General features: G+C 43.1%; 2 protein-coding genes across 2 annotated transcripts in view; one reads left to right on the top strand and one right to left on the bottom strand.

Annotated features, from left to right (window-relative positions):
• The first annotated feature begins 1,879 nt into the window (after positions 1-1,879).
• On the top strand, positions 1,880-25,633 carry ppp1r12c (protein phosphatase 1, regulatory subunit 12C). Its single transcript, XM_054778828.1, has 21 exons — positions 1,880-1,966; positions 3,791-4,191; positions 6,190-6,364; positions 6,463-6,593; positions 7,331-7,449; positions 7,535-7,694; positions 8,475-8,619; positions 8,773-8,847; positions 8,921-9,000; positions 9,379-9,491; positions 9,569-9,636; positions 10,076-10,221; positions 10,382-10,469; positions 10,592-10,709; positions 11,863-11,975; positions 12,372-12,424; positions 15,039-15,072; positions 15,242-15,346; positions 15,426-15,476; positions 20,007-20,057; positions 21,611-25,633. Exons 2-21 carry the CDS (start codon positions 3,983-3,985, stop codon positions 21,695-21,697), a joined length of 2,121 nt encoding a protein of 706 aa, XP_054634803.1. The 5' UTR covers positions 1,880-1,966; positions 3,791-3,982; the 3' UTR covers positions 21,698-25,633.
• Positions 22,458-25,814, bottom strand: part of LOC129182561 (rho GDP-dissociation inhibitor 1-like) — a 17,340-nt gene continuing 13,983 nt past the window's right edge. Inside the window, exon 6 of the mRNA XM_054778829.1 lies at positions 22,458-25,391. Coding sequence (XP_054634804.1) covers positions 25,192-25,391 — 200 coding nt within the window. The 3' untranslated portion in view covers positions 22,458-25,191. The remainder of the gene's footprint in view (positions 25,392-25,814) is intronic.

Genomic DNA, 25,814 nt, shown 5'->3' with positions numbered 1-25,814 from the left:
GTTTACATTTTTTTAATTATTTGTGAAAAATGACAATTTTCTTGTTTATTTGCCAATTAAATAACATAGTTTTAGTACTAGAAAGAATTTTCATCTCCAGTATGCAAGCTGCATAGAGATAAGCAGAGCAATTAAATGTTCTTCCACTAGATGGCAGAAGGTACACATTAAACGTGTGTATCAACCAGTGACTGCAAATTTCTGTATTAGCCCGACATCAAGTACTAAATACAACGGAACCTTGGTTACCGTTGAAAAATGCCGCCACATTTGTGTCTTTGGCAACAATCACTTTTTCAGTGAAGGTGAAAGTAACCTTCAAAGTTCATTTATAGCTTTCATTCATCTTTTTTATGCATTTAGAATAGTTTCATGCATGTAAGACCAGTCCCGGGTGTACCCTGCAGGCCCTTAAGGGGGGGGGGGTCGAACGAACGAGCGGGCGACCAAAGGTCCGCTTGGTTAAAAAAAAAAAAAAAAAAAGCTGCTATCAAGGTGTGCAATTGTAACGGAGTGTAGATGTGCTGTGATAAATGATGGCAGAAGTGTTGTAACAGCGCCTGTTGCTGGTGAATAGTGGCATTGTATGTATTGTACTTTATTAATCCCACAGCAGGGAAATTCACATTTGTTACAGCAGCAAGCAAGATACGCAAGTAAAGAATACATAGTGAAAACAACATGGTTCAGGTGGTGCAGGTGTTGTAGAGCCTGACAGCGGTCGGTATGAAGGACCTGCGGAACCTCTCCTTCTTACACCGTGGGTGTAACAGTCTGCTGCTGAAGGAGCTGCCCAGGGAAACAACAGTGTCATGTAGCGGGTGAGAGGTGTTGTCCATGATGGATGTCAGCTTATCTAACATCCATGCATGCATCCAGCATGTGCAAATTGCTGCAGGAAGTTGTTAACTGTTAGGAATGAGCACTGGGAATGAGACATGGTTGAGTCACGTTTTTGCACTGTCTGGGATATTTGGTTGACGTAATGTTTACTGTGTGTTTATATTCATATACAATGTCATGTGGATTTGATAGTGTTCATTAATTGGAAAGAGCCAGTCTGCACTTTTGAGTGAGGTTTTATAGACTTTAATGCAGTTTCTTTGTTGAACTAACTTGGAATCATTTATGTGCAATGTAGATGATCACCTGTCATTCCTCTGTAAAACTGTTGTTACAGGTAATATTCTATGTCATTGTGACGATGTTGTTTTCAATATGCTGTTTTACTTGTTGCTACTTTGCTAATACTAATTGCTGGGCCTCATTTAGCACGCTGTGCAGCAGCCCATGTTGGCCACGTGAGATGTGTTCAGGAACATCATGCAAAAGAAGTTTGAATGTGTTAACTTGTCCTGTATCGTAAATTGGATTACAAAATATTTCATTGTATGAATATCAGCACACCTGTGAGACAAATGATAAAATGTGAAGATAATAATGGGAAGGGGAATTAGAAAGGGTTAGCCAACCAATATACTATACCATCACAACCAATTGGAACACTTTTTGTTTTGTAAAATGGAATCCAAATTGCTGTAGAAGTGCTCAGAACTGTTAGGAATGAGACGTGATTATCCCGTGACCAAAGTGGACGCTCACCTGTCCTTCCTCTGTAAAAGTGTTGTTACAGGACACACTGCCGTTAAAAGAAGTCCATAATCCACCTGACTGGATGTGATGCATTCAAGCGACAGCACATCAAGTTGTGGACCGTCACACGATCCCGTTCACTTCCCCAACATCAGGGTCCTCTTTCAGGTGGCCTGTACCATCCCAGTAAGAGGGTGTGAATGTGAGCCACGTGCCAGTACCTTGAAGCGTGTGAACACCTACATGAGGGCCAGTATGACGCAACAGCGGCTGACCTCGCTGGCACTTCTCCACATTCACTACAAAAAGGTTATCAACCTGGAGGAAGTGGTGGACATATTTTCCAAGAAAGATGATGCTGAATGAGCGATAGGTAAGGCTGAAACACATTGTAGTGATTCATATAGTGTAGGCCTGTGGAAATAGCATCCACCACTGAAGCCATGGCATGCTCGGGCGCCCAGTAAACTGATGAACTTATCTAAATAGGGCAAGCTTGATGTTGGCATTTTGCCCTTAAGCTTGTCATTTGGAGGAAATAACATTGTTGTTATGTCTGTCCAAAATATGCATCAGAAAAATGTTTTTTCGGGCTCCAAATGCTAAATTTTCCCTGCTGAAGGTCTGTTCACTCTGATTTTTGCACCCCCCCCCCGAAAAAAATGTGGTTACGGGCCTGCCCTGCCTCTCGTCCGAAGGCAGCTGGGATAGACTCCAGCATAACCCCGCGACCCTAGTGAGGATAAGCGGCATACAAAATGGATGGATTATGCATATCAAACTATAAAAATGTTTTTTGTGTTAACATTTTTGGCTTTCTGGAACGGATTAATTGGATTTACATGATTTCTTGTGGGAAAAATTGATTCGGTTGGCGTACGTTTCAGTTAGAGTCTGACCTTTTGGAAGGGATTAATGACGCTAACCAAGGTTCAACTTTCAGTGCCGGTTTTACAATAGCGATGTTTTTGACATAAAATTTTTATTGAAATGCAACAAAATAAGGCGATGTAATAAAATGATTCGCTTTATTACATACAATTGTTTGCGCAAAATACAGTGCAACATAAGTAAAGAAGAGCAAAAACTACTACTGGCTCTCATTCAAGTTCTTTAGGTTTTTACGGCCAAAGGACCCCCCCCCCATGTTTAGTTTACTGCTTTTACTTCACTCACGTACATGCGACAATAAACAACATTATGTACATATACAGCATATTCAAACACAAACAAAACAAACCATTTTTTCTTCGAGAAAATGTTTTTGACCAAAACTGTGTCGTATGAAGCATGTGTTAATTTGGCCATTTTTTCTGTTTGATCGATTAATTTTAATGATTTACATTAGAAACCATAATATACTTCACGTGCTTTACAGTGTATATACTTTACAGTGCAGCGTTCCCTCGCTCCATTGCAGTTCACCTTTTGTGGATTCACTGTTTTGTGGAATTTTTTTAGTGCTTCGTTGTTTGTTTTTTTTATTACAGGCATGAACGCTGTTGAGGCCGAGCCTGGCCCTTTAAGAAGAATTGCGTTGTGGGAAGTTGCGTGTCTCTCTCGTCCCTCTCGTCTGTCTGCACCATTTACACTTCCAGGGAAGAAAGTCAAGTGGCATATTTGAAAAAACATTTTGCACAATTCAGTTTTAATGATATTTAGTGTGCAGATATTAAAGTAAATGAATATCCCATATACATTTTAGTTTGTCCTGTAGCTCCTGGCCATGAGTTTGAAAGGCTTAAAGTTGTACTTAATTTTGGGAACCTATCCCCGTGATGAACGAGGGAACACTGTACACACAAATCCTTCTGTTTTGATATCTATTGGTTCTAATAAAAAATATCTGTGGTTTGTAAACAATATAAAACAACATCAACAAGCAATAGCAATAAGAACAACACAATAAAAAAGTCTATCTGTGAAAGTACGCAGACGAGAACTGGAAAACATTACCCTTGGTATGATATTTACATTTGGATCGATCCTCTCATCCCGATTTATTCAAGAGAATAATAGCAGACGTGATGGTTGATGTTTCTAATGTTAAATATGTTCCAATAAAGGTCAGGAAACACTGCCTGTAAGTGTAGGATTTATTGGTGTCAGATTGTTTTTTGTATTATTTGAAAAGAAACAAAAGTCCGTGCCACAATGGCAGGAAGTGTGAAGTTTCTATTTTTGCATTTCCTGTCAGGAGCCTGCAACTTTTTCAACAGCCCTTGTGACGTCATAACAACGAAGCGTGCTCGTCAACGCCGCGTGCACGAGCAGAGGCTTCCTCAATCGCCAGCGGGACCAGGAAGTGAAAGTGTACACATGGAGGGTGTGTCTTTGCCCGTCTCGGTATGTTTTATTTTTAAAAACACAGTCCTCCTCTGATATATTCATGGGCGACTCGGCGAGGACCAAGCGGCGGGAGCAACTCAAGCGCTGGGCGGGTTCCTGCACCGACAAAGCGTCGGCCGTGCCCAGGCGGAGATGGCGAGGTTATACCGAGGAAAGAGGAACCGAGGAGCGGGAGGCCGAGCGGCAGGACCTGCCGAGGGAGCAGCCTTGTTTTAGGGAAGATGAAAGCAGTCCACTCCTCAAGAGACGGTGAGGAACAAGACAGCTAGCTGCTTGCTAGCTTAGCCCAAATGGGACTTGTGTGGGTGGACTGGAGCATAGGGGTGTCCAAAGTGCGGTCCGGGGGTCATTGTCGGCCTGCAGTTTGTTTTTGTTGGCCCTGGACATATTCTGAAAATTAAATTAATTCATTTTATTAGATATGACACTAATTTACTTTGTCATCTATCACGCAAAGCGTAGATGTTTTGTCCGGACAGCGTAGCATATATTAGCTACACTGGATGGGTTTGAGCGTCTTTAATTCACAGAATGTATCAAAATGGCCCCCCGCATTCTTCCCCCCCCCTTCCTCATGGTATATACATATACCCTACATCCCTACTTTTCATGTGGGTTATGTTCCATCAGCGAATGTCGAAAAGGACAAGCTACATTCAGAGACAGTCCCGTTATAATGCGTTTATGAGCGGGGGCCAACAGGATGCTCCAAATCTATATGAAATCTACGATATATGCGGCGAGACGCCATAAACACTGACGTACACATTTTAAACCATATTAGCATTGTCTACTAGCCCACTCGCCTTTGGTTTAACAGATGGGCCGTGATTGAACACCATGAAGCGGAAGCGCACTGATGATGAAAATACTTCAAAAGTACTTCTGAACTGCGTTCGAGATGCTCCGATCAGGGTGTGATACTGCCGATTCCGATACTGGTGATCCATGAGTGAGATCAGCCAATACCGATCACATGGATTAACTGTACGTTTTTCAATGTATGATGAATGATGAATGATGAATGCCGTTGGCCAGGGGTGCCATTAGACAGTTCCAGGGGCCCCTGACAAACGTTCGGGTGGATTATCTTTTTTTGATTTGCCTTCATTTGTGTGAAACGATTTGTTTTTTTACTATTTGACACAAAGGAGAATTTAATTTGATGCATGTTTTGGAGTGATACGAATACATGGGAAAACCTGTTAAATATGAATTCAAGATAACATTACCAGAATGAAATAATACAAATATATATGTTTGAATAGAAATCTGTCCTGCTCAACTGGAAATGGAATAAATTGAGTGTCCAGGTTGCATGGGTGTCCAACTATTACAGCTGTCAACTATTTGTCTTTTATTTCTGAGTGGCAACATTACTCTATTTACCAAGCGCATCTCCACCCAAACTGTGTGGCCAACGTCTTTATGCTGCTTAGTGCTTATTTGTCATTATATGAAGGCATAAAGTCTGAATTGAACAATTATATAAAAAAAAATCTACAAAGATTTGAAGCAAATAATCTTTGAACCTTTGGCGAGCTACTCAAAATGTGCTGGCGACCAGGAGACCCCTGTGATAGTATCACCATCATAAAGCTGGACACGCTGTGTGTTTATGGTCATTAAAGAACCGCACACAAATAGTGTTTGCAGGACAAGACATAATTAGTATAACGACAACAAGATAGTCAAGTTGCTCAGAGACACTTGAAAACGTTAGTACGTACCCCATGAACGTGATATCCACTTGCAGGTTCCTCGTGGGACAAAAGCAAGCTCCAAACTAATCGCATTGCTCGTTTGTTTTAAAAACAAAATGTCACTGTGGTTAAAAAGTCACATTTGGAGTCCGAAGGCCAGAAGCCAGGCAGATGACTCTAAGGTAGCTACAGACAGGCAAAGTGTGTAAACAAAGATGCAAGAATAGTCCAACGGCAGTAGGTTTGGGAAGTCAAACACGCAGGCATCGATTGGTGTAGCCTGTGGCAAGATCAATACGAGAAGTGTCATTCTGTTGGCGATGGGCCTTGAAAGGCGTTTATCAGCATGTGGTGATCACATGTTTTTTTACGGAACTCTGCCGATAATTATCGGCGGCCGATCGATGGGAACATCCCGGCCTTCTATCAGTGATGTTTGCTCAACAAGCACAGACAATGTTATGTCTTTATGAGCGACGTTGACAAAAGCTGGAAATGCTGTTACAATGTGTCTCGACCCCTTCTGTCTCACCCGCCCACTTAGAAAAAGGGTGAGGTTTGACCGGGCGGCAGAATTCCTAGCTGCGTGTGCGAGTGGGGACACGGAGGAGGCCCAAGTGATGCTGAAGGAGGCCAAAGAGATGACAAGCAGGAACGAGGAGGACGTGCGGGAAATTATTAACTGCTCCAACGCAGACGGGATAACTGCATTACATCAGGTGAGGCTGCGTCACTGCCTAACTTGCTTTACTGCTTGATGCTTGCAAAGCGTCATTTCACTCTATGCTTGTTTGCCTTGCGTTTGTTCTCCACAAAGGCCTGTATCGACGGTAGCATGGAGATGGTGTCCTTCCTCTTGGAGCGCAGTGCAAATGTGAACCAGGTTGACAGCGAGGGGTGGACGCCACTGCATGTTGCTGCCTCCTGCGGCTATCGTGATATCGCAGAGTATGTTGTCCAAGAACACAACACTGTAACAGTTGTATCACGAAACACAATACGATGCCAGTGTTCTGCGGGTGCACGGCTATTTGTGAACATAACAATGCCAACATTGTTGTCATGGTTGGCCCGACGACATGTCCCCGAAAGAATGAACACGCTGGGCTGGCACAGCCTCTTCAACACTTCAAAAGCAGACCAATCTATTTAGTCCAAACCTTACCAGTGTTTTCAGCTTTAGCCCCCCCACACACGTACCGTGCATTTCACAAATAATAGAAAAACATCAAATTAGTTCACAGATTTGATTGATCTGATGGCTCAGACGGTTAAAATAAATTCATGAAACACTGCATGAAATAATTCAATAGTGAAATAATTATGAACTTAAATCATGATGTAGGTTTTTACATGACAGTAAGAGATATTTTAATGAAGTAATGACACATTTAATAATGCATTTATGCATTTCCATTCCAATCTAATGACACATTTAAGTAATTTTGTAATGCTGTATTTATTTAGTTGTCCCATTTTATCGTCCATGCATGCGACCATGCTGTCATATGAAGATAAACAATGTGTTTATTTTAGTTGTACAATGTTATTTTTAGTTTTTTACTTTATTTCTACAATGTGCCAATGAGCCGCGGTCTGTAAACAGCGCCCGGGCCACACTTTGGATACCGGAGTGGAAGTGTTACCATAATGGGTTCTGTCTGTCTCTCTGGCTTTTTGGGTAGTTTCCTTTTGCGGAACGGCGCCTCTCTCTCTGCCGTCAACTGTGATGGTGACGTTCCTGTGGACATCGCTCTGGACGAAAGCACTGAGGCGCTTCTCCAGGACTACACCCTGAGACAAGGTGAACACGCTTTAGGGCAGCTCAGCAATTCGCTGCATTGCCGTCGCCTGTTTAGCAACTGACGAGTGACTCTGCTTGGGTCCAGGTGTGGACTTGGAGGCAGTGAAACGGTTAGAGGAGGAGCAGATCACAACAGATGCTCAGACTTGGCTGGCCGAGGGACCACCTGCCGACATACGACACCACAGGACCGGAGCCACACCTCTCCACGTGGCCGCAGCCAAAGGCTACCTGGAAGCTCTCAAGTACACATGTTTTGGTGTTTTTATATAACGACACGTGCCAGTTTAGAGTGGACACCTGAACTCCGTCACTTTTTTGGTTTGGGTCATAAAAATGTGCGGCAAAAAAAGACATTTTTGATGTTTCTCGGGCTCCATGTAATTATGCACTGATATTAAAGATAATGAACATGTTGTATGGCATTATACAGATGCAGCATAATGCGTGACCGAGTCAGTTGTAGTATCTGCACATGAGGTATGGGAAGAAGCAGTTACGATGCCATCTGCCGTACAGAATTGTAAGGACAAGCAACACAGACAATCCTATTGTCATGTGTTTGTGAGCGAGGGAATGGGTAGGGCCAAATCTTTCTGTGGTGGTGCAAATGTATTTGTGGCAGGCACAATAATCAATCATCCCCAATATGAGCTACTGTTGCACCCATTACCTGCGCCAATCTGAAGCTAAACTCTGAACCCCAAGTATTTATCTTATATTCTCTTATTAAATCTGCTAAATTGGGTAGTTAGGAGTGTAAAGGTGACTATAGGGTGTTATTTCATGTCTAGAGGGCTCTAACACTGTTAAAAAACGTATTTTGAAGAAAAATTACTGCGCAGTCATTCTGTGACTCTCCATTGTTGTGTGTGTTTGCATGGACTTGTGCCCGCTCTGGGCCGCCTCTTCTTGTACTTGTGCCGAAAGGGGGGAAACGTAACGGGGCCAAAGCCACGGTACGAACGGCTGAGTGTGCGTACGCCATTATTCACTTGGATGCGCGCTGCTCCTGTGGTGTCCAGGTTACTGTGCCAATGCGGACTGGATGTGTCCGCTATGGACTGTGACGGATGGACTCCTCTTCATGCTGCTGCACATTGGGGCCAGGGAGACGCCTGTCGCATTCTAGCAGAACACATGTGCAACATGGACGCCCGCAGCAACGCGGTGAGGCCTGAAATAATGAAAAACCTTCATACTAATTCATGTTCACTCCATGTTTTTCCCTTTCTGCTTAACATTGGTATAAGTTTGTTGATGTTGTATTGTGGAATATTGAACTTAAATGTGTTTCATCAAACGTTGTTAAATCAACTGCAGGGCCAGACGCCATTGGACGTAGCAGATGAAAGCGTGGAGGATCTCCTAGAGGATTTAGCTCAGAAACAAGCCAATGTGAGAACTTGTTTGCTGGCGGTTGTTGACTTGATGATTACGATCCACTGATGAGCGTGTCTTCACTTGACAGTGGCGCAACGAGCAGTCCGTACGAGACCGACAAAACCCACAAGGCGCTCCTACTGCAAGTACACAAAATAAGCGAAGGAGGTTAGTGGGAATTGGGGAGGCTCCGATACCAAGACCGCAACATTCTATATCACTGGATAGCGATACCAACCTTCTTTCGCCTTCCTTGTCATATTAATACTTTGGTGTGCATGAACTTCACTAAATATAGGAATTAACAAATCAACATGTTAAAACTGTGCAACAAGTACTGTGCTCCCTGAAGGAAGAGGGTGGGCGTTTGAATGGGACAAGAGGGGTTGTATTTTTTTCCCAATTAAATCCAGCAAATTTGGCCAGTATCGGACCAAACTATCACTCGTGTTAATGCAATATTGGATAGCACTGGCTAGCATTTGTCTCTGCATCACAATATCTTGAGGTGGTTTTCTATATTTTCTTGACTCTCACACCTTCCAGGAGCTCAGTGTGTAGGATGAGCAGTAAAGACAAGATGAACTTGCAGGACCAGTCCAAAGAAAGGGGCATCTCAGGAAGCCTGGAGCTGAGTGAGGACAAGGAGAGCAGCCCCGGTAAACCAACCACTGGGATCATCAATTCATTTAGGATGAATGCATGTTTTGGCTCATTCTTGTTGTTCTTTCTCCAGAGAGCTCCACTTTGTCTAGTCCAGACACTGAAAGTGTGACCGCATCTGCTGCCAGTCCAGCTGACAAGGTGTCTGTTATCATTGGCTGCGTGCAGTTGCAGCCAGACGTTTACTAGAAAGACCAGCAAACGATACATTATAGTTGGACATACGGTGGTGTGAAAAAGTGTTTCCTAATTTCTTTCTTTTGTGCATGTTTGTCCCACTTCATGTTTGAGATCATCAAACTAATGTAAATGTTAGTCAATGACAACACAGCTGAACGCAAAATACAGCCTTTTTAAAGAAAAAAAGAGAGAAAAAAATCCAAACACACATGGCCCTGTGTGAAAATGATGTGTAGCGAGTTGGGTGGTTGCATGGGACTGGGCTCGTGTAATTAGGGGCAGTCAGAGGCGGTGTCATGTCCACCAGCAAGGAGGTGTTTTTCATTGATAACGACGGAGGTGTTAACATTGCTTTGTCACTCAATATGATTTTGAGGCCTTGATGTCTTTTTTTTTGTAGACCTCAGAGGAGAGAGATGAGGAGGAGGAAGAGGAGGAGGAGAAGGAGCAAGACAAGGTGATCCGCACCGCCAGAGTCCAGCCCACCCCTCATACGCGGGATGTTACATCTGAGAGCTCCAGCACACCCACAGCTGATCGACGCAAGTAAGAAATACTCACAAAAAGTTTGGGATGTTTGGCTTTGGGGCGAAATTCAGTTCAATGTTACTTTATGGACAACTTGCTGTTTTCTATCAAAGAATCAATGTAATCTTCCTGGATACGTGTGTGTGGATCTGAGTCATGTTACACTCTGCATGCTCAGGTATCAGGCTCCAGTCAGAGACGAGGAGTCAGAATCGCAGAGGAAAGCTCGCTCCCGACTGCTGCGCCAGTCCCGCCGCTCCACTCAGGTATGCTGAGGAGCTTTTAAATGAGTGCATCTTTGCAGTGTTTGTGTGGACATAACTGTATGTGGAGGTGTTTTTTGATGAAAAAGGCCTCTTGCAAGCTTGTGGTTTGTCCATATTTGCAGGGTGTGACCTTAACAGACCTGAAGGAAGCAGAGAAGACGGTCTCCAAAGCTTCCGACTTTCTGCCTCGTAACATTCAGCCTGTCAGCCCCATCATTACTCTCACGCCTGCTGAGAGGGGTGAGTTCGAAGTTACTGGAGGCATTCCAGCACCTCCAGTGTTTCCCACAAATACATTTGACCTACCTGGTCGCCCCCGCTCATCAATACATTATAACACACTTGGTGTGCTAGAGAATAAGAAGACGGTGCAGGAGGGATCAGTGTTGCAGACCTAGTGCGCAATCAGACCCCTGTAGAAAAAAAACAAAACACTAGCAACAAGTCTGGTGACAAGACTTATGTAGAGTCTGACCTGAAAGTGCGTATATCTCTTGGCAATGAGTAGCGAGTGTTGCTGTGGGCCCCTCCCCCGTCTAAATGTTGTCACAGGTAACTCAGTTTTGTTTGTGAAATGTAAAAAAAAAACCACCAAAAAAACCACCAAAAAGAAGCAACAGAATAAAGTTCATTTTTAGTTGTAAACATATTCGTTTTGCTTTTCATGTTTTTGGACTCACTTTTTGCAAAAGCCTTCAAACTGCGGTGTAGACCGAGGGCTGCGATGACCTTCTGTGAACACACATCATTTTGCGCTGGTGCTTTTTGGATTTATGTTACCCACCAAACGTCTCAGTGAGTGTTAACTGTTGGGACGAAGGCTCTTTTATCTCCATGTGTTGTTTTTCCCTTGGTCGGGTGGATATGGTTGAGGTGGGCAGGTTTGTGTTGTTGCATATGATGTTGCTACCACTTGGGAACGAATCCAGCATACTGTTGCTCATTAGTCATACTTCCACACGAGGGCTGTGGCATCTCCTAACTTCTACTACGTTGCCTTGTAGCATTGCTCCTCACAAACCTCCCCTCTTTTGCTGTGTGTATGCTGTAATTGTGTGATGGAGCGTTAGGTGCTGAACCAGTGCACATGGGGAACCCTCTTCCTGCCTGTTTGGAGGCGAGAGACAAGGAAAACTGACACTCTTATTTTGTATTTTATTTTTTTGTGTAAGATACGCACGTTTGCTATGTGTTCAGACTTTAGGGACACCCTGTATATTTTGACCAGTGGCAAAGTCACACTTCACTTTTCTGTGGAGCTTAATGTAACCACTAACCACCTTGTCAGATCTCCTCTAGATGTTATTCCTACATTCTACATTCTTAGGTTAAAAATACATTTTTCAGCCATGTCTTGACAGTATTGTTTTCTGACCATTCCAATGTGCTGCAGATACAGACCCAGTAAAGCAGGAGTCGGAAGGAGACAAGCGTCTGGGAGTCAAGGACAGGAGGCGCGCCAGGAAGGAAAGGCGCTCTACTGGTGTCATTCAGCAGGATGGAGAGGTAAGAAATGTTGTCAAAACGGAACAGAGCACACCCCCGCTTCACAGTTTTGACATTATTATTATATTTGTTGATTATATTTCACATACATATACACATGTATTTATTTGATTATCAATGGAATAAATTAATTTTTCTCCTCAAAATTCTACACACCACCAGCATAACCTTGAGAAAAGTTTTTGGGGGATTTTTTAAAACTATTAAAAAAAAAAAAAAAAGACATGTACATAAGTATTCACAGCCTTTGTCATCATCTGAAAATTGAGCTGAGGTGCATCGTGCTTCCACCTGTTTCCAAAAATAAGCCATCTTTCGTATCAAAGTTTCTACAAGGATAAAATGATGAACGAAGTCAATCTGTTGATGAACGAAGTCAATCTGTTGGGCTTTCAGAATGAAGATGATGACACTCTTTTGGATGATCACATCAGGAAGTCTGACCTCAAGTGAGTCTGCCTCTTTTCCTTGCTAAGCATTTATTACCTGCTTCAGCAGGAGTGAAATCTATATCATTCATATCTAGTCTAATGATATTTACTGTTTTTTTCAAGCATGTTAGTTATTTTGCTGGGTGATGAGAAAGGATTTTTCAGCCTACAGCAGTTTCTTTTTCCTCCTTTTGTGCAAGTTTTTAGTTAGTTTTTTTTGCTTTTCAAAAACATGCATACGCTGTTGCATGGATATACATCACATATCCCCAATTCAAGATTGAAGAGTTTTATTGTCATGTGCATAGTAAAACAGGCAGTTATACTATGCAATGAAATTCTTATTCTGTTCATTCTCCCAAGAAAAGAAAGAAAACACAAGAAAGAATAAGAACATAAGAAACATAAATACCAATAAATTAAGCAACAACAACAGAAGAGACATTAATACAAATAAATAATACAAATAAATAAATAATTAAATAAAGTGCTATGAGTGTGTGCGTGTGTGCGTGTGTTGCGTGCGGCGTGTGTGAGTGCTTCGTTGAGAAGCCTGATGGCCTGTGGGTAAAAGCTGTTTGCCAGCCTTGTGGTCCTGGACTTCAAACTCCTGTAGCGTCTGCCTGACGGTAGGAGTGTGAATAATGAGTGTTGTGGATGTGTGCTGTCCTTGATGAGGTTGTGTGTTCTGCGTAGGACTCTAGTTTTATAAATGTCTTGCAGTGAGGGGAGGGCTGCCCCAACAATGTTCTGTGAGGTCTTGATCACCCGCTGGAGTGCCTTCCTATCACGTGTTGTACAGTTACCGTACCAAACAGTGATGGAGGCGGTAAGGACACTTTCCAGAGTGCATCTGTAGAAGCAACTCAGGATTGTGGTGGACATGCCAAATTTCCTCAGTCTTCTCAGGAAGTACAGTCTCCTTTGGGACTTCTTCAGAATTTGTTGGGTGTTGTGAGACCAGGTGAGGTCCTCGCTGATGTGTGTGTCAAGGAACTTGAAGGTTTTCACCCTCTCCACCTCAGTCTCATCAATAAACAGGGGTCTATGCGGCTCCTTTTCCCTTGTTCTTGGGTCGATGATCATCTCTTTAGTCTTATCTGTATTGAGAAGGAGATTGTTATCACGACACCAAGCTATGAGGTCCGCCACCTCTCTTCTGTATGATGTTTCAACACCACCAGTGATCAGGCCGATGACTGTAGTGTCATCCGCAAATTTAATGATGCTGGTGTTGTTCTGGGAGGCCACGCAATCGTAGGTGAAGAGCGTGTAGAGGAGTGGACTCAGCACACACCCCTGTGGGGTCCCAGTGCTCACAATTCTTGAGCTGGATGTGCGATTGTGGACTCTGACTGACTGGGGTCTGCCTGTTAGAAAGTTAAACACCCAGTTACAGAGGGAGGGTGACTGGGTGACAATTCACTGTTGAACATGTCCAAAAAGGAGCAGGAAGAAGCACCCCCTTTCCATATCACAGCAGCCGCTAACGGAGTTACATCTGTGGCCACATACGCAGAAAAAGCTACATTTTGAAGAGTTACGGTGGTCTGTCTCTCTTCCATTGTTTGTTCCCTTTTTTCTTCTGTTTTTGTAGCAACAAATGACTTTTTCCAGTACAATGGTATACTACCACAGTATGTTTTTATGCAGACAGAGGAGGTAGTAAGTACTCCAGAACTTGGAACACCTGTAGGAATGAGTTGGACCGACTGCCAAGGCTTGATCCACTTCCATTCCTACACAACAGCTTTAAGTTGTTGACCCATTTTGTGGTTCCTGAAACAGTATCAACTGAAAAACACGTTATTTTTCAGTTTTGGTTAACTTTTAACTTTTTTTTAACATCTGGCACTTGACCACTTACTTTATGTACCATTTCACACCCAGGGTGTATAATAAATGGGTGGACCGACTATTTTGATCTGTCATTCAGCAATCCTCTCCATCGTGCCACTGACATGTCATCAACATCCGTTCAAGGAGTTTTTATCTGCTGCTGCTGTCGGTTTGTTGCATGTACCGTACCTTAGAATGTGTTTGTGAGTGAGGGCGAACAAGTGGCTCCAAATCTTGGGAAAAAAAAAAAAAAAGGGTAGCACCAACCAAATTGATCTGTGGTGGTCCAAATGTATCTGTGGTGGACGGCCAGGAGTGAATATGGGAAACACTGATATGAAAACACAAGAATTTAAATTAAAATATACACAAAAGGAGGAAAACCATGTCAACAAACAAAAATCCTTTATGGATTATCAGCCGTTCTCCTGTTTCTGGACCAGTGGTTCTCAGTTATTTTCTGTCATGCCCCCCACACAGCGAAATGCAGCAAAATGGAGAGCAGTGAAGCATACAAGCGTATTCAAGAGTAACTGCATGCTAAGTACAACAAATTCCTACACGTTGGCAGTTCTGCACTAATATTGAATGTTGAAAGTCCTCCCTGCCTGTCACAGGGGCCCACCTCTCCAGACAAACTGATCAGCAGTCGCTTATGTCGACCTCAGGCAGCCAGTCTGAGGGGTGTCGACATAAAGGGGTTCCATTGTAGCATAAATATGCGCTTCTAATCACTGCACCTTGTATTTTTATTATTATTATTTTATTTGTATTATTTGGTGTTTCTGTGCAGTTCGAGTGGCTTGGGAGACGGTGACTACAGGATGGTACGTGTCTGAGCACCACCCACACACACATGCACACATTCCTAAAAAAAACAAAACATTTCTACCTGATTTAACTGGAGGAGCTGCTGGATTGATGGAACGTCAGCCACGTTGTTTGCATCAACCTTCTTCCCGCTCCTTCACTCAAGTGTTGTGTTTTCCCCCCCAGCTCTACTTCCAGGTACTGCAGCAGAACCTGGCGCTGAAGGACAAGCTGCAGGGGATGGAACTGCTGCTCAGTCAGAACAAAGTGGAGCTGGAGAGACTCCGACAGGTTGGCCTCGACTTTGTCATTTGGAAGCACAAGAATGTGATGTAACAATGTCAAATGCATCCATGGTTGTCTGGGACAGAGTCAAGAGAGCACCACGGAGAGGCCCGCCCTGTTGGAGCTGGAGAGATTTGTAAGTGTGCTCTAATGCAACTCGATCTATGCATGCTGCACAGCTGCTCCGGTAGAAAGATGGGGGAGGGCGGGCTCGAAGGTCGGGACACACAGGCAAAAATGTACAGTGCCTATCATAAGTATTCACCCCCTTTAATGGTTTACCCTTTTGTTGCTTTCATAAATCAATCATGGTCAATAAATTTGACCTTTTTTAACCAAAAAATATTGGAAAAAATTTTAATGTCAAAGTGAAAACAGATTTCTATAAAGTAATGTTAATGAAAGAAAGTTATATCAATGAAAATAATTGTTTGCATAATTATTCACCCCCTTTTTAATGTAACGGTCTAATTCAATAGAGTCCATGAAATTGTTGCCAATAGTCTCACAATGAGTGAAATGAAGATGACCTGAGTGGTGTGGGTGTGTTTCAAGTGATTGAGTTGTAAAACACCTGTATCTGAAGGTCCAGAGATGGTTGATCAGTATTCCTGGCTACCATTACACCATGAAGACAGAAGAACACTCTAAGCAACTCAGGGAAAGGGTTATTGAGAAGTACAATTCAGGGGATGCTTACAAAAAAATGTCCATGGCACTGAACATCCCTCGGAGTTCAGTGAAATCAGTTGTCAAGAAATGGAAGGAATATGGCACTTGTGTGAATCTGCCTAGGTCAGGCCGCCCTCGTAAACTGAGTGAGCGTGCAAGTAGGAGACTAGTGAGGGAAGCCACCAAGACCCCTACAACTACTCTGAAGGAGTTCCAAGCTTCAGCTGCTGAGATGGGAGAGACTGTGCATGTAGCAACTGCTGCTTTATGGGAGAGTGGCAATGAGAAAGCCACTGTTGAAGAAAAGTCATATTAAAAGCACGTGGAAGACTCCATGGTCAAGTGGAAGAAGATTCTTTGGTCTGATGAGACCAAAATTGAGCTTTTTGGCCATCAGACAAGACGTCATGTTTGGCGGAAACCAAACACTGCACATCACCAAAAACACACCTTCCCCCCTGTGAAGCATGGTGGTGGCAGCATCACGCTGTGGGGACGTTTCTCAGCAACTGGACCTGGAAGGCTTGGAAAGATAGAGGGAAGAATGAATGCTGCAAAATACACTGAAATCCTGGGGGACAATCTTTTTCAGTCTGCAAGACAACTACGTCTTGGGAGAAGATTTATTTTCCAGCAAGACAATGATGCAAAACATACTGCAAAAGCTACACAGGAATGGTTAAAAAGAACCAGGTAAATGTTCTGGAGTGGCCGAGTCAAAGCCCAGACCTCAATCCCATAGAGAATTTGTGGCTGGATTTGAAAAGGGCTGTTCATGCCCGATACCCGCACAACCTGACAGAGCTTGAGCAGTTTTGCAAAGAAGAATGGAGCAAAACTGCAGTGGGCAGATGTATAAGACTGATTGAGACCATCAGTATCCACACAGACTCCCTGCTGTGATTGCATCTACTAAATACTGACTTGAAGGGGTGGATCATTATGCAAACTATTATTTTCATTGATATCATTTTCTTTCATTAACATTACTTTATAGAAGTCTATTTTCACTTTGACATTAAAGAGTTCTTCTTCCAATTTTTTTTTTGTTAAAAAAGATAATATTTATTGACCATGATTGATTTATGAAATCAATAAAAGGGTAAACCATCAAAGGGGTGAATACTTATGATAGGCACTGTATATGCACTTCTTTAACAATGATACTGTATTTAATATGTACACTATAATATAGTATACAGTGGTATGAAAAAGTATCTGAACCTTTTGGAATTTCTCACATTTCTGCATAAAATCACCATCAAATGTGATCTGATCTTTGTCAAAATCACACAGATGAAAAAACTTTGTCTGCTTTAACTAAAACCACCCAAACATTTATAGGTTGTTATATTTTAATGAGGATAGCATGCAAACAATGACAGAAGGGGGAGGAATAAGTAACTGAACCCTCACATTTAATATTTTGTGGCCCCCCCTTTGGCAGCAATAACTTCAACCAGACACTTCCTGTAGCTGCAGATCAGTCTGGCACATCGATCAGGACTAACCTTGGCCCATTCTTTTCTACAAAACTGCTGTAGTTCAGTCAGATTCCTGGCATGTCTGGCATGAATCGCTGTCTTGAGGTCATGCCACAGCATCTCAATGGGGTTCAAGTGTGGACTTTGACTTGGCCACTCCAGAACGTGTATTTTGTTCTTCTGAAACCATTCTGAAGTTGATTTACTTCTGTGTTTTGGATCATTGTCTTGTTGCAGCATCCATCCTCGTCTTAGCTTCCACTGTCTGACAGACGCCCTCAGGTTTTCCTGCAAAACATCCTGATAAACTTTTGAATTCATTTTTCCATGAATGATTGCAAGTTGTCCAGGCCCTGAGGCAGCAAAACAGCCCCTAACCATGATACACCCTCCACCATGCTTCACGGTGGGGATGAGGTGTCGATGTTGGTGAGATGTTCCATTTTTCCTCCACACATGACGTTGTGTGTTCCTCCCAAACAATTCAACTTTGGTTTCATCAGTCCACAAAATATTTTGCCAAAGCTTCTGTGGAGTGTCCAAGTGCCTTTTTGTGAACATGAAACGAGCAACAATGTTTTTTTAGACAGCAGTGGCTTCATCCGTGGAGTCCTCCCATGAACACCATTCTTGGCCTTTGTTTTACATATAGTTGATGTGTGCACAGAGATATTGGACTGTGCCAGTGATTTCTGTTAGTCTTTAGCAGACACTCTAGGGTTCTTTTTTACCTCTCTGAGGATTCTGCGCTGAACTCTTGGCGTCATCTTTGGTGGACGGCCACTCCTTGGGAGAGAAGCAACAGTGCCAAACTCTCCATTTGTAGAGAACTTCTCTGACTGTCGATTGATGAACATCCAGACTTTTAGAGATGGTTTTGTATCCTTTCCCAGCTTTATACAAATCGACAATTCTTGATCGCAGGTCTTCAGACAGCTCTTTTGAGCGAGCCATGGTGCACATCAGACAATGCTTCTCATCAAGACAATTCTTACCAATTCTGTGTGTTGTATAGTGGGCAGGGCAGCTTTAAACCACTCATCAGTGATTGGGCACACACCTGACTTGAATTGTTTGGTAAAAATTGGTTTCAATTGCTCTTTAAGTCTCCTTAGGCAGAGGGTTCAGTTACTTATTCCTCCCCCTTCTGTCATTGTTTGCATGCTATCCTCATTAAAATATAACAACCTATAAATGTTTGGGTGGTTTTAGTTAAAGCAGACAGAGTTTTTTCATCTGTGTGATTTTGACAAAGATCAGATCACATTTGATGGTGATTTTATGCAGAAATGTGAGAAATTCCAAAAGGTTCAGATACTTTTTCATACCACTGTACATACAGATTTTCTTTCTTTAACTAATATATGAAAATGATAAAATCATTTCAATATGTGATAATGTATAAAATCTAAAATATATACTGTCTGTATATTTTTTTTAATGATATAATTTTAATTTCAGTTATTATTTAGTATTTTGTAAGATATGTGCAGACTTTAGGGACACCCTTTAGTTTGGTGGGAAATGTTTCATGCAGGGGTGTCCAAAGTGTGGCGCAGGGGCCCTACACTTGAAAGCAAATGACAAAACAAAAATACTAGCAAACATGGAAAACAAGAGCTGTAATTTTGTATTGATAAAGTTGAAATAATGGGAGAATAAAGTTATAGTATTAAAAGAAAAAGTCAGAATTTTACAGGAATAAAGTTGTAATATTATGAGGGGGAAAAAATCTAACTTTAGAAGCAAAGTTGAACTATTACAGTAAAAAAAATGTTCTTTTTTCATTTGTAATACTATGAAATACTACGGAGGCCCGGAGGGGACATGGAGGAAAAAAAAATATGACGGGTAAAAAAAAAAAGCTGGACAGCCAATAGATTCTTGTCTTACTGAGGAGTAGGCAACATTGATGCCAACCGCCATAATACAGATGAAGAAGAAGACATTTGTAGACGGTCCCTGTGCTCCGGTCTCGCTGCCGGCTTCTCCTAGAGATCAATAGAAGTCAGACCGCACAGAACACGGCTGGTTTTGATCAAAACTGGGTTGTAGCTGTTTGTCTGTGTTGCACGGTTGGAAAGAGGTATGGTTTGCTGTGCTAGAACCATTCACTTGGGAGTCATTGATCCTGGAAGTTTGAATATGTGAATATGTTTCCATCTTTACCACAGTCTCTTTTGCGTTCCCTCGCAAAACTGTTTTGCGTTATCTCGCAAAGGTTTTTTCTTTTTTTTTCTCCATGTCCCCTCAGGGGCTCCGTAAAATACCAAACAAAGAATAGAGTTTCATTTTTTGTAAAATTTGGAAAAAGTGGTAATATTACTTTTATTTAAAAAAAAAAGGTTGTAAAATAATAATTAAAAAAACAGCATAAAAATGGAAAACCAACCTGATGAAAGTGTCACATACAACATGTTAGCATTGCTTTACACACTGAAGTGTAAAAACTTTGGGACGCCGTTCTTTAATGTAATTGTTGAGTCATTTTTGTCTTCTTTTATTTTCAGGAGAAGTTCGCCCTCCAGAGGAGAGCAGTGGAACTGGAAGATGAGCTGAAGGTTGTGACTGATTGCACACATGAAGTAGAATACCCGCTGGATGCTCGCATGTTAAAACACTGAATGAACTCTTAGTCTAACTGCACTTCCATGCGTGTGTTTTGGATTTCTCTAATGTGCTCAAATCAACTCTCCTTTGCCCTTCCTTGACAAAGACAACCACCGCTCGCTCAGCCCGCAACTTTAACTGACTCGAGGGTGCTTGACAAGGACTCGAGTTTTACTGACTCACGGTTTGATGAAATCTGGAGTTTGATGGACTCACGGGTGCTCATCAGACTCCTGTTTGACTGACTCATAAGTTGAAAAAAATCGAGTTTCACTGACTGCTTTGAAGACTTGCATTTCACCAACTCAGGTGCTTGACAAAGACTCGAGATTAACTGACTCATGGGTGTTCGACGAAGACTCATGTGTCACTGCCTCTCGGGTTGACAAGATCTCGAGTTTCAAAGATGCACGGTGCTCGGCAAAGACTCGTATTTCACCGACCTACGAGTGCTCGACAGAGACTCCACTTTCATTGACTCACAGGTGCTCAATGAAGACTTGTTTCACCGACTCGCTGGTTCAAAGACTCACCTTACACCGACTCAAAGGTCCTCAACTAAGTTTCACTGACTAATGGGTACACGACAAAAGCTCAAGTTTCTCACAGGTACAACTTGTAGGATTGACAGAGACTCGAGTTTCATTGACTCAGGTAGACGAAAACTCCAGTTCCACCGACTCATGGGTGCTTGACAAAGACTCCCCTTCACTGACTCAAGTCAACAGAGACTCAAGTTTCGCTGACTGGTTTAAGGAGTCGCGTTTCACCGATTCACAGCTGCTTAAGCAAGACTTGAGTATCAGTGTCTCACGGGTGCTCAACAAAGACTCACATTTCACTGACTCATTTTGACAAAAATCCAAGTTTCACTGACTCACGGGTTGACAAAGACTCCAGTTTCACCTGACAGGTGCTCGACAAAGACTCAAGTATCACTGACTCACACATGCTAGACAAAGACTCGAGTTTCACTGACTCAAAGTTGACAAAAACTCAAGTTTTAGTGACTCCCAGGTTCTAGACTCACGTTTCATAGACTCACAGGTGCTCAACGAAAGCTTGAGTTTCTCAGGATGTGCAACTTTTAGGGTCGACGGAGACTCGAGTTTCACTGACTCAGTGTTGTTCACGCACTCACAAGTTGACAAAATGTCGCGTTTCACCGACTCACAGGTGCAACTTGTAGGGTTGACAATGACTTGAGTTTCGCTGACTCAGGTGTGTTTGACAAAGAATCGTTCCACTGACTCATGGGTTGAGGAAAACTGGAGTTTTGTAGACTCACAGGTACTCGACGAAGACTCGAGTTTGTTTTGATTGTTCCTCGCGGTCCGTCATTTCAAGTCCCAGGTGAGCGTGTGGGGTGGTTTCGATAACAGGCCCACGAGCAGGTACATCTCGTTAACAGGAAGGCGTTGCTTGCATACATGAGTGGACATCCTCACCCGACATGTTTACGTGTAAATAAATAGCGTTCTTGGGTGGTTTTGTTTTTCTGTAGGTTCTCGGGGACCTGAAAGCAGACAACCAGCGGCTGAAGGATGAGAACGCTGCCCTCATTCGAGTCATCAGCAAACTGTCCAGATGAATCCGGAAGAAACAGAACATCCATCGACTTTTTGGACTGTGGCAGATTTACTGTAAGACAAGCTCAAGCGCACCTTTTTGTGGACTCTTGACATTCTCTTTTGTAGTCACCGTATTTTTGTAACTGGAAGATTTTAAGTCATTCCCGCTCCTGTTTTGTACAGAATCTGTGCTAAGAAACTAAAAGCCATGCAATTGTTGGGATCTTAAAAAGGGAGAGGAAATAAGAAGCGCGGTCCGTGTCCAGGAAAAGACCAAACGTGCCAAATCCTGCCCGCATTGAAGCACGTTGAGAGGCCAGCGTTGTTCTTTGGCTTTTCCTGGTAGCGAACCACGTCTGTAATACGTTCATCTCATGTGTACGTTTAACTCGTGTACAAAAAGCCAACTTGGCGGATCTCAGTAGACGCATCACATGGTCACCTTTTAAAGGTTGACTCACGAGATGATGTAATGCTGTGCCTTTTCTGTCATGATTCTGTTTTATGACGGCAAATGAATAGTTAACATGCAGCACCGAGGACCAGTTGTTTCATTACAGTGGATACACGATGACTCTAAACATCTTTTCAGGATTATTAGCAGACATTTGCATTTCAAAATAAGGGAAAATGAGTGAAATTCTAGTCTCTCCTCCAGCAACTGCCTGCTGTAGTGCAACTGTGTTAGTTTATCAGTAGTGGCCTGCTTAAAGTGTATTTCTGTAATTGTACCCTTCTGGTTTCCAGGTCTAAAATGTCTTGCTAAAGATTAAAGAGCAGCACAGTTCAGCAAAGTCTTTATTGACCAGTCAGAACGATCACAAATGAAGACGTCATGTACGACCCCACCAGCATGCCAGTGATTTCATAGAAACTGTTACAAAATGATGGAATGTATGGCGCAGGAATACATCGATTTCACCACCAAAACACAAAAGGCTCTGCATCCACATGATCTGGTACAGTACATCTTCATTTACACTTTAGTTTTACTGCTAATTTTCACAAATACTGTTGTCTGACTTGAGGTTCGTGGTGTTATTAAAGTAGGCTGCAGCGTGCTCGCGGCTAATCCCGACACCGTCGGTTTTCATCAGCAGCAGTCGGTCAATAAGTCCAGGAAGTAGAATTACACAGTGTACTTTGTTCCTGAGTGTGCTAATGCTGACAGTGTACAGTGTTCCCTCCCTCCATCGCAGGTGCGTCTCTAGCTCTTCCCTTCTATCGTCTGTCTGCATCGCCCATTGTTTTCGGCCTCCTGATTGCCTGTAGACTATTGTCAATCAATCTCCGTGCTGTCCTGCCATGTCTCCTGTGTCATTGCTAGCTTGCTTGCTAGCCTGTAAATGAATCCTCAGTTCGTCTGCAGCAATGTTTTAACAAGGAGACAAAAACGCTACCGTACAGCGGAAGGGCGCCAGGACGAAAAGGCACAGTCACACGAGTGAAATATGTGTGAGTGACAATCATTTCTTGTGTTGATCATTAAAATTCAGACAAAGGTTTTAACTTTTTTGAGATATTGAGCAAGAGAGAAATGTGAGAAAATGTTACTGCCTGTCTGAGAAAGTGTATAAAGTGTTTTACAGCCTTAAAACATATACCTATCAAAAATGAAGTTGGCTACTTCACAGATTTCACTTACTGCGGGTTATTTTGGGAACCTATCCCTCACGATAAACGAGGGAACACTGTAGTGCGCTCCCAAATCAATTATGACGACCGCACATATCGGTATTGGGCGTGCTGAGTGCAACATCCGTGTACTGACACTTGCTGTACTTGTCAGCGTCAACGCACTTATGCACTCTAAATGCTAAGTGTAAGTGTGGAAGTGCACGGATTGAGACACAGGCTGTACTTAGTTGAATGTTTTTGTCTTTGTCTTCAGAGTCCATGGATGCGTTGACGTCAAGTACGTCAAAATGCAAGTGGACTGTCAGCACTAACGGCCAAAATGAGGAGTGTGGGGAGGGACTAATGTGAAATAATGGCGGTCGCGGTGCAAAGTGGTGAACAGAAGAAGAAAAAGCGGGCAAATATTTGGATGTCACAAAGACAATAATGGATTTGGGACAGCACTCCACTCAAAAAGTGTGCCCTCAGGAACTGAAAGTACACAGTGTACTAGAAGTTTGCATGTTCATGTTCCATTTGAGCCTCCTGAAGCTACAACCGTCTTGTGGGGGGTCATTACATTAAGGCAAAAGCATAACACCGACACCCAAAAGAACAAAATTAAAAATATTTGTTGCTGTTTTCGCTATCATAGAAGGTGATAAGGCCTCAAGGCTTCTTTTTCTCTCCAATTAACATTCAGTAGGTTATGACGAGGGGGGGTCCAAAAGGCTGCATTAACATTCAGTAAGTTATGATGGGGGGGTCCAACAGGGCTGCAGATAACAGCAAAGTCAGCCCTTCAAGTCCACGCAGGAAGTGACCATGATAAGTTGAAAGTATAAATAAGGCAGCTTTTCGTTGGCAGGACTTGCATGAATGGAAAAAGGAAGAGAAGGCAGACGTTGGTGGTTTGATGCAAAGGCAGCAAGCAGGTGCACCAGGAATGGATGAAGGGTGAACGTGGGGGTGCCGGATGCGGTGGGGCCTGATTACCAGTGAACACAGTCACGTGACACAACTACATAGAAAGGCCAACAACTTGATTGTACACTTGCTTTTCCACATGTACTTCATACCGAGAGGAAGACGGCGTGGTGGTGGTGGTGGGGGAACAAACAAACATGGCGGCGATGAAGCGATGATGTGATGCGCTGCTACCGACGCTGCTACTGACGCTCCTGGAAGAGGAAAAATAAATTCTCGGGGTGTTGAATCCATATCGTAAACCAACTGTTCAGGCTGTCTAGAAGACGTTTAACCTCTCATCCTATCTCGTCTTCATTTGTCCATGGTCAAGACTAGGTAGGACAGTCTAGACTACAGATGCCCTATCTAGTCTGTCAGCATGACCTGAGCAACTAACTAGGACCACAATGTTTTGCCTCTCATCACAGCAGGCGTCATTAAATCATGCTCAATGGCTGCATAAGGACACCTCTAGTCCAGAGCTGTCCTATCTAGTCTTGAGCATGAACTGATGATGCCTGCACGGGTGAAAGCCCAAACCTTGCGATCCGAGCTAGTTGCTCAGTTCATGCTGACAGACTAGACAGGGCATCTCTAGCCTATAACTGTCCTATCTAGTCTTTGACCATGGACTGATGGAAGACAAGATCGCTCAAAGACTAGACATGACATCTCTAGCCCAGAGGTGTCCTATCTGTCTTTGAGCATGAACTGGATAAGAGGGAAACGTCTTCTAAGATAGCTTAGTTGCAGTGGGGATGGATCCATACGAGGACTTGTAGGAATGAGGATATGTGCAGGCAGGAGAAGGACTATGAGGGCGTTAAGACGACATAACAAAACACCAGAAGGCTGAAGTGCAGGTTTGGGTGGCGCGCGTGTGGACAGATGTGACGCTTTCACTCGCCAGCCGCTGAAATGGCCTGGCTTAGTCTTCCCAGTCTTTCTTGATGTTGAGATTCCACTCCCAGAGCAGGTGGATGTGCTTGTCGTCGTCCATGAACTTGGATTTGATGTTGTACCGGCCTCGGGCCAGCATGCCCTTTGGGGCCTCCTCTGTCGTGGAAATAAATTCGTGCTCTTTGGGGCGGGGCCCGTAGCTGCCCACCATGTAGGTCGATTTGTCAACTGTGGCCAAAGACAAAAGGAAGAAGGACTTGCTTACATGGAGACACAACAGCTTCACCGCAGGAATCCTCGGTTGTTAACAAAGTTAGCGCTGTAGCTTGCCACCACCATAATCCAAAAGTTACCATAAAAAATATTTCTCCACAAATGGGCTGTTTTTCTGCAGAAAACATCTCTCATTCACCCGGAGTCGGTAAAAGTTCTAAAATATGTGACAATAAAAGTAAAATGTCAACCTTGAAGGATTCCCTGCTCTTATTTCCATATTGCTGCTGCTGGGTTTTTTTAGGAACTGTATTTTAAGAATATGCAGTGGGCCAATAAAAACTGAGCTATGGGACGCAGATGCCCCCCACCTTAAGACGTCTGTTTAAAAACACCAACCACTGAAGGTGTTTAAGTGCAACATTGAGTGCACAGTCC

The sequence above is a fragment of the Dunckerocampus dactyliophorus genome, chromosome 6 (assembly GCF_027744805.1).
Source record: "Dunckerocampus dactyliophorus isolate RoL2022-P2 chromosome 6, RoL_Ddac_1.1, whole genome shotgun sequence".
Taxonomy (NCBI): Eukaryota; Metazoa; Chordata; class Actinopteri; order Syngnathiformes; family Syngnathidae; genus Dunckerocampus; species Dunckerocampus dactyliophorus.
This window is presented reverse-complemented; position numbering and strand designations above follow the sequence as displayed.